At 36.2% G+C, this 13,296-nt stretch overlaps 1 protein-coding gene across 2 annotated transcripts; it reads right to left on the bottom strand.

Annotated features, from left to right (window-relative positions):
• Positions 1-7,414: 7,414 nt before the first annotated feature.
• LOC145785481 (lysine-specific demethylase 8-like) lies at positions 7,415-13,207 on the bottom strand. Of its 2 annotated transcripts, XM_082597130.1 has the most exons (8): positions 12,843-13,207; positions 11,585-11,716; positions 10,715-10,793; positions 9,733-9,872; positions 9,444-9,529; positions 9,053-9,218; positions 8,582-8,748; positions 7,415-8,270 (listed from the first exon to the last, which is right to left on the bottom strand). In XM_082597130.1, the coding sequence occupies exons 1-8, from the start codon at positions 13,068-13,070 to the stop codon at positions 8,219-8,221; spliced, it is 1,050 nt and encodes a 349-aa protein (XP_082453256.1). In that variant the 5' UTR covers positions 13,071-13,207; the 3' UTR covers positions 7,415-8,218. The 2 variants fall into 2 exon arrangements, with proteins under 2 accessions (XP_082453256.1, XP_082453257.1); XM_082597131.1 differs by lacking the exon at positions 7,415-8,270 and having other exon boundaries at positions 8,588-8,743.
• Positions 13,208-13,296: the final 89 nt, after the last annotated feature.

The following is a 13,296-nucleotide window of genomic DNA, read 5'->3' as shown; positions in this document are numbered from 1 at the left end:
CCAGGGGCTCCAATTCCAGTCTCGTCTTAAATTATTCTATTGCGTATTTCGACTCCAAAACTAGATTTGCATTCGCTAAATCAAGCTTTTTGTTCGTGTGCAATGTAGAGTGATAAGATATGTCAAAGGATGGATATATCAAAGGATAAGATATGTCAAAGGTTCAAAATTATAAAAAATAAAGAAAAAATATAACATAATATTTTTACAATTTTTTCAATTTCACTCCAAAACAGCAAAACATGTTTGTTTGTCGATAAATACATTGAATGCAGATTTTGAAAATACATTACTTTATAAATATGCTATTATTTGGAGTAGGCTATTTTTGGGATAGAATGAGGCAGAGGGGTCCGCTTTAAGTTTTTTTGCTATTGGCAATATTCCTTTGCAAAACACAAAATGCACCACACAGTATATTATAGAAAAGTATAGGACAACATTGAAAGGCCGTGGCGAAATACACTTGTCCAGTAAAGAGAAGGGGCAAGAATTTGCGACAGAACAATCTTAGACACAAACTCACAGCTGAATGAATTCATTTTTTATCATTGCCCCTGCACTACGCAAATAGTTAATGCCTATGTCGGGGCTACTCAACTAATTTTAGCTAAGGTCCATTTTGACAAGTTGAATATTTTTGCGGTCCGGTGAATATTTCACATGCAACCACGAAAATTAAACAACCAGTACGAGCACCGAAACACTTTTCAGGTAGTGTGTAACACATCTTGGATTTTTGTCTAACACAAACAAATAAAAAAAGGAAAAAATGTACCGGTATAGTGTTTCTTTGTAGTGTAGCTGTGTGGATCGCACATCAGAGAAGACGGCAAAGCGTTGGGGAGTGAAGCCCCCAGCTCCTTGGATAATCACAAAAAATTGCTTTTCCCTAATGGAAATATATTTTAAGATGCCCTAAAATGTGGCAATGAAGTTATTCTTCCAGAAGCCCGAGGTCCACCTTCAACACCCAGAAGGTCAGGATTCTGACCGCGGTCCGCCAGTTGAGCAGCCCTGGCCTATGTGCAACAACTTTTTCGAGTGAGCCTCTGCAATTACCAAAGTAGTTTAAGTACGCATTATTTAAAGCAGTATAAGCAGTGACGTAGCAAACAATTTTTAGGGCGGCAAAAGCAACTGTTGGAGGGGCAAGCATCGAAATATTTGTATTCTAATAGAGTTTTCATAGAAAAAAAGCTATTGAATGCAGCCAAATATTTATTAAACGTCATTCAACATGTAATACAATGTCATTAAAACTTTGAAAAAGCATTCAAAACCCATTTCTGGGGGTGGGGGGATCAAATTTGGAAGGGGCGGGGTGATCAGTTTTTTTTTTTCCCGCGCTTTTTAGAGTAAGCAGCAAAATTTTTCTCTCCAGGCCCAAATCAAAAAATGGACTCATAAAAAAAAATAAGGCCTGGAGAAAAGCTAATTTTAGAAGAACCAAGAAGAAAATTTAATTGTAGTCATATCAAAATCAAAATTTTCAAAATCCATCAGAAAGTTGCAGAGATAATACAACTTGAAGAAACCTTGAGTTAGACTAGCCAACAAGTCAACAGTCATTTTCTGCATTTAAGAAATTAAATCACTGCTGCTAGACAAATCATCAAGTTTTGAAGACAAAGAAAAGTAAGTCAAAAGGACTCATTTTGGCATCCTTTACATTTTCTCAACCGAGCCATTATTTTTTACCCAACTGTAAGTAGCCTAACCTTCAACCCAATCAAGACCAAGTTCAACCATCGACACCAAAGAGGTTCATTTATTGGAAGCTAAACAGTTCAAATTCAGAAGAAAAAAGATTAAATCTGGACAGTTCATCGTACGATACCACTCCATTTTTTTGTTTAATTTTAGCTTGTTATCCTATTAATTTGTACTTCTGCACAATATTGGAGTGATTAGCTAGGCTACTAGGTCAAGACTGACTGCTAATTTTTTTCCCTAAGTTTCATAGTTTGTGACGTAATAATAGTATTTTTGAAATTTTTACCATACATTTCGTTTTCCGACATTGATTGGTATCTTAAACCGACTAAATTAAATATTTCATAACGCAATAATATAGTGTTTATTTTTCAAAGTTTTTCGTCTATCAACTGAAAGTCACTCCGTAGCCTAATCAGTCATATTGTCATTATTCATTGCACATGTATATGTCAGTCATTTTTATTGTGTTTGTTGTAATGTCCACTACTAACATCAATTTCGATTCCAAAAACTACCTCTCTACATCTGATACTAAAAAATTCTTTCAAGAAAGTAAAAAAACAAAGCTCTCCTTGTTCCACTTCAATACCCGCAGTCTAAGTAAAAATAAAGACAAACTCGAAGAGTTTTTGGCCGAAATTAATCACCAACCTGATATTATTGCAATTTCTGAAACTAAAATAAAACCCAATTGTGTTGATAACTTTAACCTCATCGAATACAAATTTTTACACAAAAACTCTCCTACAAATGCTGGTGGCGTTGCACTTTACATTAAAAATAATATTGCATATTCTATACGTAATGATATTAGCTTAAATGTACCAAATTGTGAAGACCTCTGGATCGAGATAAAAAATAATTCTCAAGGCAGCGCAGTCGTGGGTGTCATCTACAGGCATCCTGGACCAAATATTGATAGTTTTCAAAACAGGATAATATCAACTATTGCGGAAATTGAGAAGACGAAATCACAATACATCATTTGCGGAGACATCAACATCAACCTTATGCATGAAAATAAAACCCCTAAAGTAAAAGAATATTTGAACTCACTTGTGGCCATAGGTTGTAATTCCATGATAAGCCATCCAACTAGATTTTCTAAAATTAGTGAACCATCTTTATTGGACCATATTTATACAAACATTGAAAAACAACACAAAACCAGCGGTATCTGTTTATATGATGTTTCTGATCATTTACCAGTGTTCTTGAGCGTAACTAATTTGAATTTCCTTAAAACCAAAGTTCCGAAATTGACACGATGTATGCGGCATTTTGACAATGAAAACTTTTTATCTGAAATGCATGTTGCTATGAACTCCCTTGATTTTACAAAAAACAACGTCAACACACAATTCTGTGAATTCATAGACACGTTCCAAAAAACACTCAATAAACACGCACCTGTAAGGAAATTATCCCGTAAAGAAGTCAAATTGCAAAACAAACCCTGGATCACAAAAGGAATTCTTAAATCCATAAAGACAAAAAATAGACTATATCGAGCGTGCTATAAGCACAAAGACGACATGAAAGTAAAGAAATATAAAGCTTACAATAACCGCTTGGTGCATATAAAAAGATTAGCTAAAAGACAACACTACACTCATTTATTTGAAGCAAACAAAGCTGATGCATCGAAGACATGGAAAGTAATTAACGAATTGATCACTAGCAAATCCAAGTCAACATCATCGCTTCCCACCAATATGGAAATAAATAACATTTTACACAAAACTGAATCAACCCACTTTGCAAACATAATGAATGAGCACTTCACCAATATTGGTACTAATATGGCAAGTAAAATTAAACCAACTGGCGTATCCTCTTCAGATTTTTTAACAACAACATGCCAATCCAGTTTTTTACTTGAAGACATCATTCCCAGTGAGGTTTCAAACATCATAATGACATTGAAAACAAAAACCTCTCCTGGAATACACGATATCCCGACAAAATTCATCAAACTTGCAAACTGTATTATTTCACCCATCCTTGCTCGATTATACAACAACTGCTTTGCTCAAGAGACCTATCCAGATCCACTGAAGCTGTCTAAAATCATCCCAATACCAAAGGTATCCAATCCCACCGCTTTAACCGATCTCAGGCCAATATCTCTTTTGCCCACTTTCTCCAAAATTCTTGAAAAGCTTTTGTACGAACGAATGATCAAATTTCTGGATAAAAATAATATATTAACTCCCAGTCAACACGGCTTTAGGACAAACGATTCGACAGAACTCAGTATAACTCACATATATGATCATTTACTCAAAAACTTAAATAACAATAACTATACGTGCTCCATTTTTCTTGACTTGAGTAAAGCATTTGACACTGTTGATCATGGAATTTTATTGAACAAATTGTATTGTTATGGTTTGCGTGGAAAAATATGGAACTTGATGAAGTCTTATTTAACCAACAGACAACAATGCACCAAACTTAACTCATTATCATCAAACTTTTCGACGGTCAAATGCGGCATCCCCCAAGGGTCAGTCCTTGGTCCTTTGTTATTTTTATTATATGTAAACGATCTACCTACTGCGTCCTCTTTCATGACCACTCTTTTTGCGGATGACACCAGCCTAAACATGACACACCATAATTTGACTTGCCTAGAACAACAAGCCAATGAAGAAATAAAAAAGATTGATGTATGGATGAGAACTAATAAATTATCGATTAATTACACTAAAACTAATTTTATGATCATTTGTAGAAATCCTCCTGTTGCAAAATCGTTCTCTCTCACCTTAAACGGCCAAAGCATTAACAAAACTGATCAAGTAAAATATCTTGGAGTAACGATGGACCACAGATTGAACTGGAACGCCCATATATCTGACCTTTGCACAAAATTGAGTAAAGTATGTGGCATTGCTTACAAAATCAGATACTATGTCCCAATATCCACATTACGGTTAATTTACTTTTCATTATTTCAATCAAATCTTCAATATTCAATAATTAATTGGGGTAGGGCCAACAAAACGTTAATACACAAGGTAGAAGTGATTCAGAACAAATTTATTAGAGCCTGTTTGTTTGGTGACAGGAAAACCTCGACGACCTACATGTACAGCAAATTTCAGGTATTAAAAGTGTGTGACCTTGCAAAGCTGGCATATGCACAGTTCATGTTCAAGTACGAAAATAATTTTTTGCCAGCATGTTTCTCTGGCTACTTTGTTAAACTAGACGACATACATCAACATGATACAAGACATAAGGCTAAAACCAGATTTTTTCTTCCCAGGTTTGAAACAAACTTTGGCAAAAAAACACTCCATTTCTTGTGTGTGCAAGTGTGGAGTGAAATTTCACACGATATAAAAGATTTACCGTTCCAATGCTTTAAAAAAATGTCAAAAACCAACTGTTACATGAATATACATGCGTACCTTAAGTGCTCAATACAAAGGATAACTTACCTTTACAGTAGGGGAGGCCGGGGTACAGTGAATCACGGTACACAGTGAATCACCCGATCAAACGTAAAAAGTATATATCAAATTTTCTCTGTAATCGCTGTTGCGTGACCACAGTAAAGCTTTCGTTTCACGTGCAAAACCACAGGCGGAGCATAGTTCAGCATTTTGTCCAAGATAGAATTTGTCGATTTCGTTAGTAAAAAGTAAAAAAATTATGTTGAAGAGTTTTGATCATATCTTTGTGCATGGTCAAACTTATGCAAGAGTGTTTATATAGAAAAGTACAGTTATAAGTGGGCATAAATAGGAATAAAACTTAAAACTAAACTCGTTTGAGAAAAGCACGTTTTTCTCATTTTTGTTTTGAGGATAGGCATAGTACACAGTGAATCATGCCTCAGTGAATCAATGGCGGATTTGATTCACTGTGTACCGGACTTTAGCATACTGTGATATGTGTATAAAATTTTTTTTTTTATTTTAGATACGTTTGTAACTAAATATGCCTAGAGCTAAAAAAAAGCCAAGAAAAGTTGGTGCTACTCCTCCGGAGTTGATGAAAGAAGCTGTAGAACAGATCATCAAAAATAAAACTTCAATGCCGGGGGAGGCAAGCTTGCAATCGAGGGGATGGCTCCCCCTCCCCCACCCTATGGCTACGCCTCTGTGTAGCTCATGGATCTGTTCCTTTTGCCTATTTACAAGAAGAAATTTATGTCTCACTTTTAAAAAGTAACTGATTGTAACCGTGATTCACTGTGTACCGGCACCGGTCCACAGTGAATCAATTTTTTGTTTACATTTAAAATGCAAAATTTCAAAAAGTAAAAGTGCAGCAGATCTTGCATTAAAGTCATGTATAGTTTAGATTATGCGGAATCGTGTGACAAAATTTTATGTTTCTATGTTGATTTGAATGTGAATAAATGCAAAAATAAACATTTGTGATTCACTGTGCCCCGGTCTCCCCTATATCATCATATCGTACTTATTAATCTTTGTTCTCTATAGTTAGTATCAAATTGCCCTGTTTTTGTATGCTTTACATAAAAATTGTTGCAATTCGGTGGTGGTATTCACGTTTTTCCCCGTTATTTCAAGAAAACTTTCGCAAGTGCTGTAGCCTATTATAGCACGCAATCACTTATTGGTCGTTGGTTAATTCTTGGTCGCTGGTTTGAATCTTCATCCTCGGCTTACTCAGTTTGAGGATGCAGATTCAAACCAACAGCAGTTGTTTTTCAATCTCAGTGGCGAACCTTTTTATTCAATGAAGTAGTGTGCCTGCCTCTGCACACTAGTGTGTATGAATGTGTAGTTAGATTTACTGTGACGGGGTGGTGGCTGACTAGATGACTGCTTATGGTCTTTCGCTACCATCCTGATTGCGCCATAATCTAACCAACAGTTGTACAATGCATTGTTTTGACAACTACATTTTACTCTGATTGTTTGTTAATATATGGCGCTGTTAAAACAAAATAAATTGACTTGACTTACTCCCACCAAGCCCCCGTCCCTAAATGTAATTGCATTTCAACTTTGTAAACGAACAAAGTAAGCTGCATCACAGTATTACTGACTAGTCATTATACTTTACAACTAATTAAAGTCACCTTGACCGTCTTGCATTTCAGTTTCAAACAGATTAGGTACCAGTACAAGTGTCCGTTTGATTGTTAAAATGATATTCAAATCACCTACATATCTCGATGTCGAAACGTTGTTAGAAAAACAAGTACACTTGCGAAGGCATTCTTTCTTGCCACCACGCTTCACCAACTTTAATATAGCTTCTCGGATAAGGGGGTTTAAACAGTGAATGAGTATTCTTATTGGAAAGAAATCTTCAGCCATAGTCAGTCGGAGAAAAAAATAGGTGACTTTAAAATTTATTTCCTCCTTATCATGTCAATGAAATGTATTCACCAAATGTGCAATAAATCAGTCTACTGAAGTCCTTCGCAGCCTATTCTACAAAAACTCAGGACTTTTTCACACGTTTACAATGGTTGAGAAGGTCTAGTTAGTGTCTAACCATAGCAGAACTTCAGCACTCTCTCCACATAGATGTACTTTGGACTGACAAAATAAATTCTACCTACATTGCAACGTAGCCTAGTTTAAGCGCAAAAACACAATATTTTCTTGAACAGATCTAATCATGTTTGATTAGTCGTGATCTGCCATCTCGGTAACCGGCTCCGCGTCAAAAACCTCTACAAGCATGCATGCGAAACTACTAGGAATAACCTACCAACACTTTGTCAGTCCGAGGATAAAGATTCAAAAGCCAACCAATCAACCAAAATATTTTATTTTGTGTCGTCCATTTGTCTTACAACATAGTTAGTTGCTATTATGTGCAGCTTAGCACAAGCAACATGATGAAGAAACGAAACACTTACGGTTAAAACCATATCCCAGCCACACTACCGGCCATGTAACTTATTAGCTTACAACTTTGATGTCAAGCTTTCAAGAATATCTTTCTCCGATCTGGCTAGCTAACGAACGATCTCAAAATTAAGTGGATGGCAATAGACTAGTATTTTGATCGATAGAGTTGCGGAGCTCTCGGAATTGTTGGTTGCAACCGAGTTCAACACTGAACCAGGTTGCATTGACAACGGTATGAAAATTGCACTGAGTGTTTTGTCTAGTGAAACAATGAGCAACGGGAAAATTCGATAGAAAATTATTAGCAAAGGGTTATAGCCCTAAGGAAGGCGGTAAAATCAAACTACAAATAACCCACAATTGGGTCGGACCCCAGCGTCGCGACACGTCAAAGTCAAATTGATCCGACTCCAAATCTTCCATGTTTAACTTGAGCCGGATATGTTTGGAACTTGTAAAGATAAATATTTTATAGTTTCAACATGGGAATTGAAGATAGTATACTAGCAGTCTTTGCGCCTCGTTGAATCAAGTACACTCATGCGAGGCTTCATATGACAAATGACTCCACAAGAGAAGCATGTCGGATACTGAAGACTCCTCTCACCACCAATGTATGTTCATGTACTTCTATGATTTCATCCGTGACGTCATCTCCACCGCAGTCCTCTTATTTTAAGCGGAGGCGGATGTTTTCCACCGCTGGAAAAAAATCATTTATTGGAGTGACAATCGCTATACGATGAAAAGTGCATCAAAATTCGCACACTTGTACGCCACAAGTCCAATACACAAAGTGACTCACAATAGAATTTGTAAAAAAAAATTGAGTCTGGAGCAGATGAAGAATTAATTAACTTATTTACTAAAGCACCGCTGAGGTGAAACAAAAAATTGATTGCTACAACATACTACTGCAACGGCTAAAACCACGTGCGTTTAGGATGATTTACTTTGACAGGCAGTTAATACGACGATAAGAACTAACCACATAATTGTAAAAAAATGCTCACCCAGAAAATTCTGGAAGCTTTTCCAGTTCAAGATAGTCCATGATTGTGGCAATTAAAAGGTTTACGTTGCTCAAAGACGCCACCTCGTGAAATTGTTTCAGCAACAAGTACTCCACACAAATTTGTAAGCGCTCAAGAGTTCGCGAAAAAGAAGAATAAGTTCTGTTCTGCAAGAATATTATACAACTATAGTTTGCCACAAAATTTAGGAAAACGATCCATGGTTTTTCCCAAAAATCTCGGAGAGTCGCATATCCAAATGTGATCGGTAATAATATTCGATTGAGCAAAATTCGTTTAGAGATACTGAAGATGATCTAAATTGTAGAGAGCGGCTTTTTGCTTGCTCGGACAAGTTAGCAACTCATCACGAAGAGCGTTCGATCAGATATGAAACAAAATCGAACACACCGACAAAGAAAAATCTGAGATCATTACCAAAACATTCTAAAATGAAAAAAAAATATATACCTGTTCGACAACATTGAGGAGCCAATAGCGAAACGCGGGCCACACCGGTTCTTGCATAATCCGAGTTATATATTTATCTTTCCCAGCATCACCGAAGAAGACATTCATTGAAACCGAATCAGTCAAAGACGTGACTTGGTGCCACCAGAAAGCGGGGATTAAAAGTCTGCAAAAAATCTGTCCTTGACTAAAAAAGGAAAGAGACTTAATCAAACGTGACTGGAACGGTAACGGGAAGACAGTTGACGACGTTTACTTCTATTCAACTCTACAAGTTATCAGAAGCTACAACTACCGAAACATCATGTAATATGCCAGAAAAATACAAAATTAGCATTATATTTGAAATTGCTTGTAAGAATGAAATAGAACAATAAGAACTGTGTCTCACATATCCCCAGCAGTCAAGTAACAGTAATGGCATGTTGCGTTTGGAAATTCTGGAAACTTTTTCAAATCTGGGTTATCACAAGCCACCTGAAAACGATTAAACATGAACTGCCGCAATATTTGTCTGAAAGTGATTACAGCATTCAGATTGCAAGTTAAGTGTAAACAAAGCAAACTAAAGACCTATGTCGACCTAAAATAACTGGTTTAAATTGTAAGTTTCATTTAGTTAATTTGCCACTACGACCAAAACTTCAACTGGTTATGAATATGACTAGGGTAAACCTCACTTGTGACTGTATGGTCTTCCCTTTTGAACCTAAAGGATTCGGGTAAAGTTGGTTGTGATGTTCGCAGGAGAACATCCAAACACGTTTCCGCCCTTCAATCATCATTAGCATACTGGCGTCTGGATCGTAATGGCAATATTCTGCGATGTGACATATTAGGTAAGTTATTGCTAACAGAGGTAACACAATGATGGCTGTACTTTTTTGACCCACTGAACTTTTCAACTTACGGATATTCGACTTACGAACATTTCATTTCGTACCGGTACATATCTTTTTTTCACAAAAAACTTTCGCAAATGCATCACTGGCGTGTTAGTTTGTGTTAGAAAAAGTCCTTATCTTCTCTTTATAATAATTTCCATATCGTTCAAATGCCAACACAAATATAAAAAGTCCGTGGTAGATTTACGCAAAGATAATTGCACAATTGTTAATAACAGGAGGCCGGTTTCCGCTCAGTGCTCAGTTCTTAATTTTCAATTCAAACCTGGACCCACTAAACATTAATAGATTGGTCTTAAATTTCATAAATATTATTTTTGTACCAAGAGTCACCTATAAAAAAAAGTTATGGTGTTTTGCTTCAGGTCGGGGCATCAGCTGGACCCTACTATTCAGCGTGATTGAAGGACAGTCTAATTCAATTCCACACCTTAACCTCAACTCTCTTAAAGCAGCCATTCGATTAGCATTCCGGAATGTCAATACCGATGAAGAGAAGTTGTTCACGGTTTCGCCAGAAAATATTCAAAATTATCGAAGAAAAGGGCCATCCATTATATTGAATAATTGTGTTAAATAGATTGTAAGGATTCCATTAAAACAGTTAAAATGATAATTTTACTTTTTCAGTATTGAAATCGGGAAATTACGGAAAAAAATGCAAAAATTCCAATTTAGCTGCAAGACCCTGAACATACACTATGAATAAAACTACAGCTGTGCCATAGAGCAGATAAAATCTTTCAAAACTTCTTACCATAATGACCTTCATGTCCAACCCACAGGAAAGGACCATTATGAACTTTTCCAACATACTTGGGAAGTTGACATTCATCCTGTACATCACACGAAACTAATACCGTATTTACTTGATTGTAAACCGCGGCTTATAAAGTTTTTTTTTTCCGTCATGTTTGCGGCTTAAATTCAAGGGCGGCTTACAATCAAAGGCGGCTTACATTTTTTGTTTTTGCCTTTTTCCTTGTCGACTTTGCCATAGATGTTTTGCCGTACTGCGTTGTCTGATGCCGACAATTGTGAAGTTGTGACGTGCATTTTAAATTGTCGCATGCATTTATGACGTGCACACGAAAGAAAAAAAAGAGTTGTCAGTTTTATTTATGGTACTTAACATTAAACAGTTTCAGCTTTGCGTGTAAACAGTATTTGCGGCTTACAATCAAGGGCGGCTTACAATCAAGCGCGGCTTACAATCAAGTAAATACGGTAAATACATAATTGATATGATCATTTCAAGTTCACAAAATTCCATCACTGAAAGCATCAGCAACTACAAATTAAAGTTATTTTAAACTGGTAATACAGCATATACCAATTCAGAAGTCTTCCAAGTAAAGTTCGGTAATAATTTGTTTGCATCCAGCCTGGTAGAGACCAAACATAGACTTGCAACTATTTGCAAATGTTACAACACAGTAGATTGTGTATCATACTGTACATTATAAATCATACGTTTTCAGAGCTACCATTGTAGTAAATATATAAATCTAAATATTCAGTCATTTTTAACCTTGTTTTGCTTAAAAATATCCCAAATAAACTAGGAGACATATCACAAGGCATTCAAATTTGCAAGAAAAAACAGCAAAGGTGTAGTTTCATTTACTTGCAATTCAGGAAAAACTTTGCTGATATTTTGCACAGCCATGTATGAAGTGCGAGCATTATGATTCTTTTTGCGAAGATCTTGAACGTAATCACAAAAGGTAGTTTCTCGTACTGTGTATGCTTTGCCTACCTAAAAAACATTAAATAAGCTTTAACTCAACTTGTTTGCTGACATTGCGTTTACTTTCACCAAGTCCAAATAAACGTTGAAACTGGTGCTAGAAATGATATTCCTCCTGATGAACACTTAAACTTATTAGTATTCAGTTAAATTAGAAAAGAGCAAGAAAATAGCATACTCAGAAAGGCTCACTCAATTTCGTCAACTGTTTAAAAACAATAGAAAAAGAATATGGTCATCTTAAATTTAATCATACGTGCAATATTGTCGTGCATGCATGCAAAGCAATGCAAGTTCTCCCAAATAGTGTGATTTTTTCTTGCCTTCAACCGCACTGCAGTATTTGTAAATTTTATTTTGGATGTTATTTGCTCTGAGGATGCGCATTGTCATGGTGAGCGAAACGTCAGTGAAGCAATAAACCAACTTGTTTGTTGTTGCTTTTACTTTCATCAGATGAATATTGCAACTAGTGTCGGAAACAATAATTGTCCCGATGAACACCCAAACTATTCAGAATTCAGAAAATTTCAGTGGTAAATAAATAACGTATAAATGATAAACAAATAATGATTTGAAATTACAGATTAATTGTATGCTGGAAAATTAATCTATCCCAAAGATTTTGCTAAATAAAGATATGTCCTTGAAATATAATACTATATGACTTAGTGGTGAGAACCCCGATTCGATGGGGTGCTTACTCCACACCACTCCAGAGCATGTGGCAAGACACTTAAAGGCATGTCATTGATTGCAGAGTGGCACCCCTGCGGCTTTAGTCCTTGATTTTTCTCTTGATTATGAACAGTACCGGTACACTACTCTAAAGAGAAATTACTAAGGCTCTTCTTAGGGCTATAGCTTGCAGCCCTTCATAGGGCTATGGCCTACTTAACTGAAGTGCACACTGCATGAATGAAACTATTTTGCTATTTGAATTAGTTACACAAGCAAAAATTGAGCAGAATCAATACAAATTTTAAAGGGTTTAGTATGAACTATTTAGAACTAAAACAAGACATTCAAAAACTGCAATATCGACAAAACCTCAGCCAATCCATTACTGAACTGATAAAATAACATACACCAGTTTCTGGAGGCCTACTTTAACTACAAAATTAAATTACTGTACCTTATAATCTTGGGAATCAGTCTTTCCACGAACTGTTACCTTATTTCTTCCAACAGCTCTGAGCAAGTATTCTACGCCCCATTTAGAGCATGGGAGCTGGTTAAGACAATTTGTAATGATCACAGGCCGATTGCCCCTCAAGTAGTGGGCTTCAAAATCATCAAAACTTAATGAGTCATTGTCACGTTTTTCTACAGGTATTCCCGTGCAACAATGGGGACTTTCCATGATCAGTTTTGTGTACCGTACTCCAACTTGCAATCCCACTTTTAGTAATCAGCCCTCACCTATTTCTAAATAAACAAAGGCTTGTGCATAAGGATGCAACCTAGTTCGTACCCTGAACAGTTTGTACCCTCAGTTTGTACCCTGAAAAGATCAAGAGAAAAAATTAAAAAAAGCGGAAGTCGCTGACCGCAGTTTCCGCAAACATTTAAAAAATTTCCCCCTGAAA

This window comes from Aplidium turbinatum, chromosome 16 (genome assembly GCF_918807975.1).
Source record: "Aplidium turbinatum chromosome 16, kaAplTurb1.1, whole genome shotgun sequence".
Lineage (NCBI taxonomy): Eukaryota > Metazoa > Chordata > Ascidiacea > Aplousobranchia > Polyclinidae > Aplidium > Aplidium turbinatum.
Note: the sequence above shows the minus strand (reverse complement) of the source record. Positions and strands in the feature narration are given on the sequence as shown.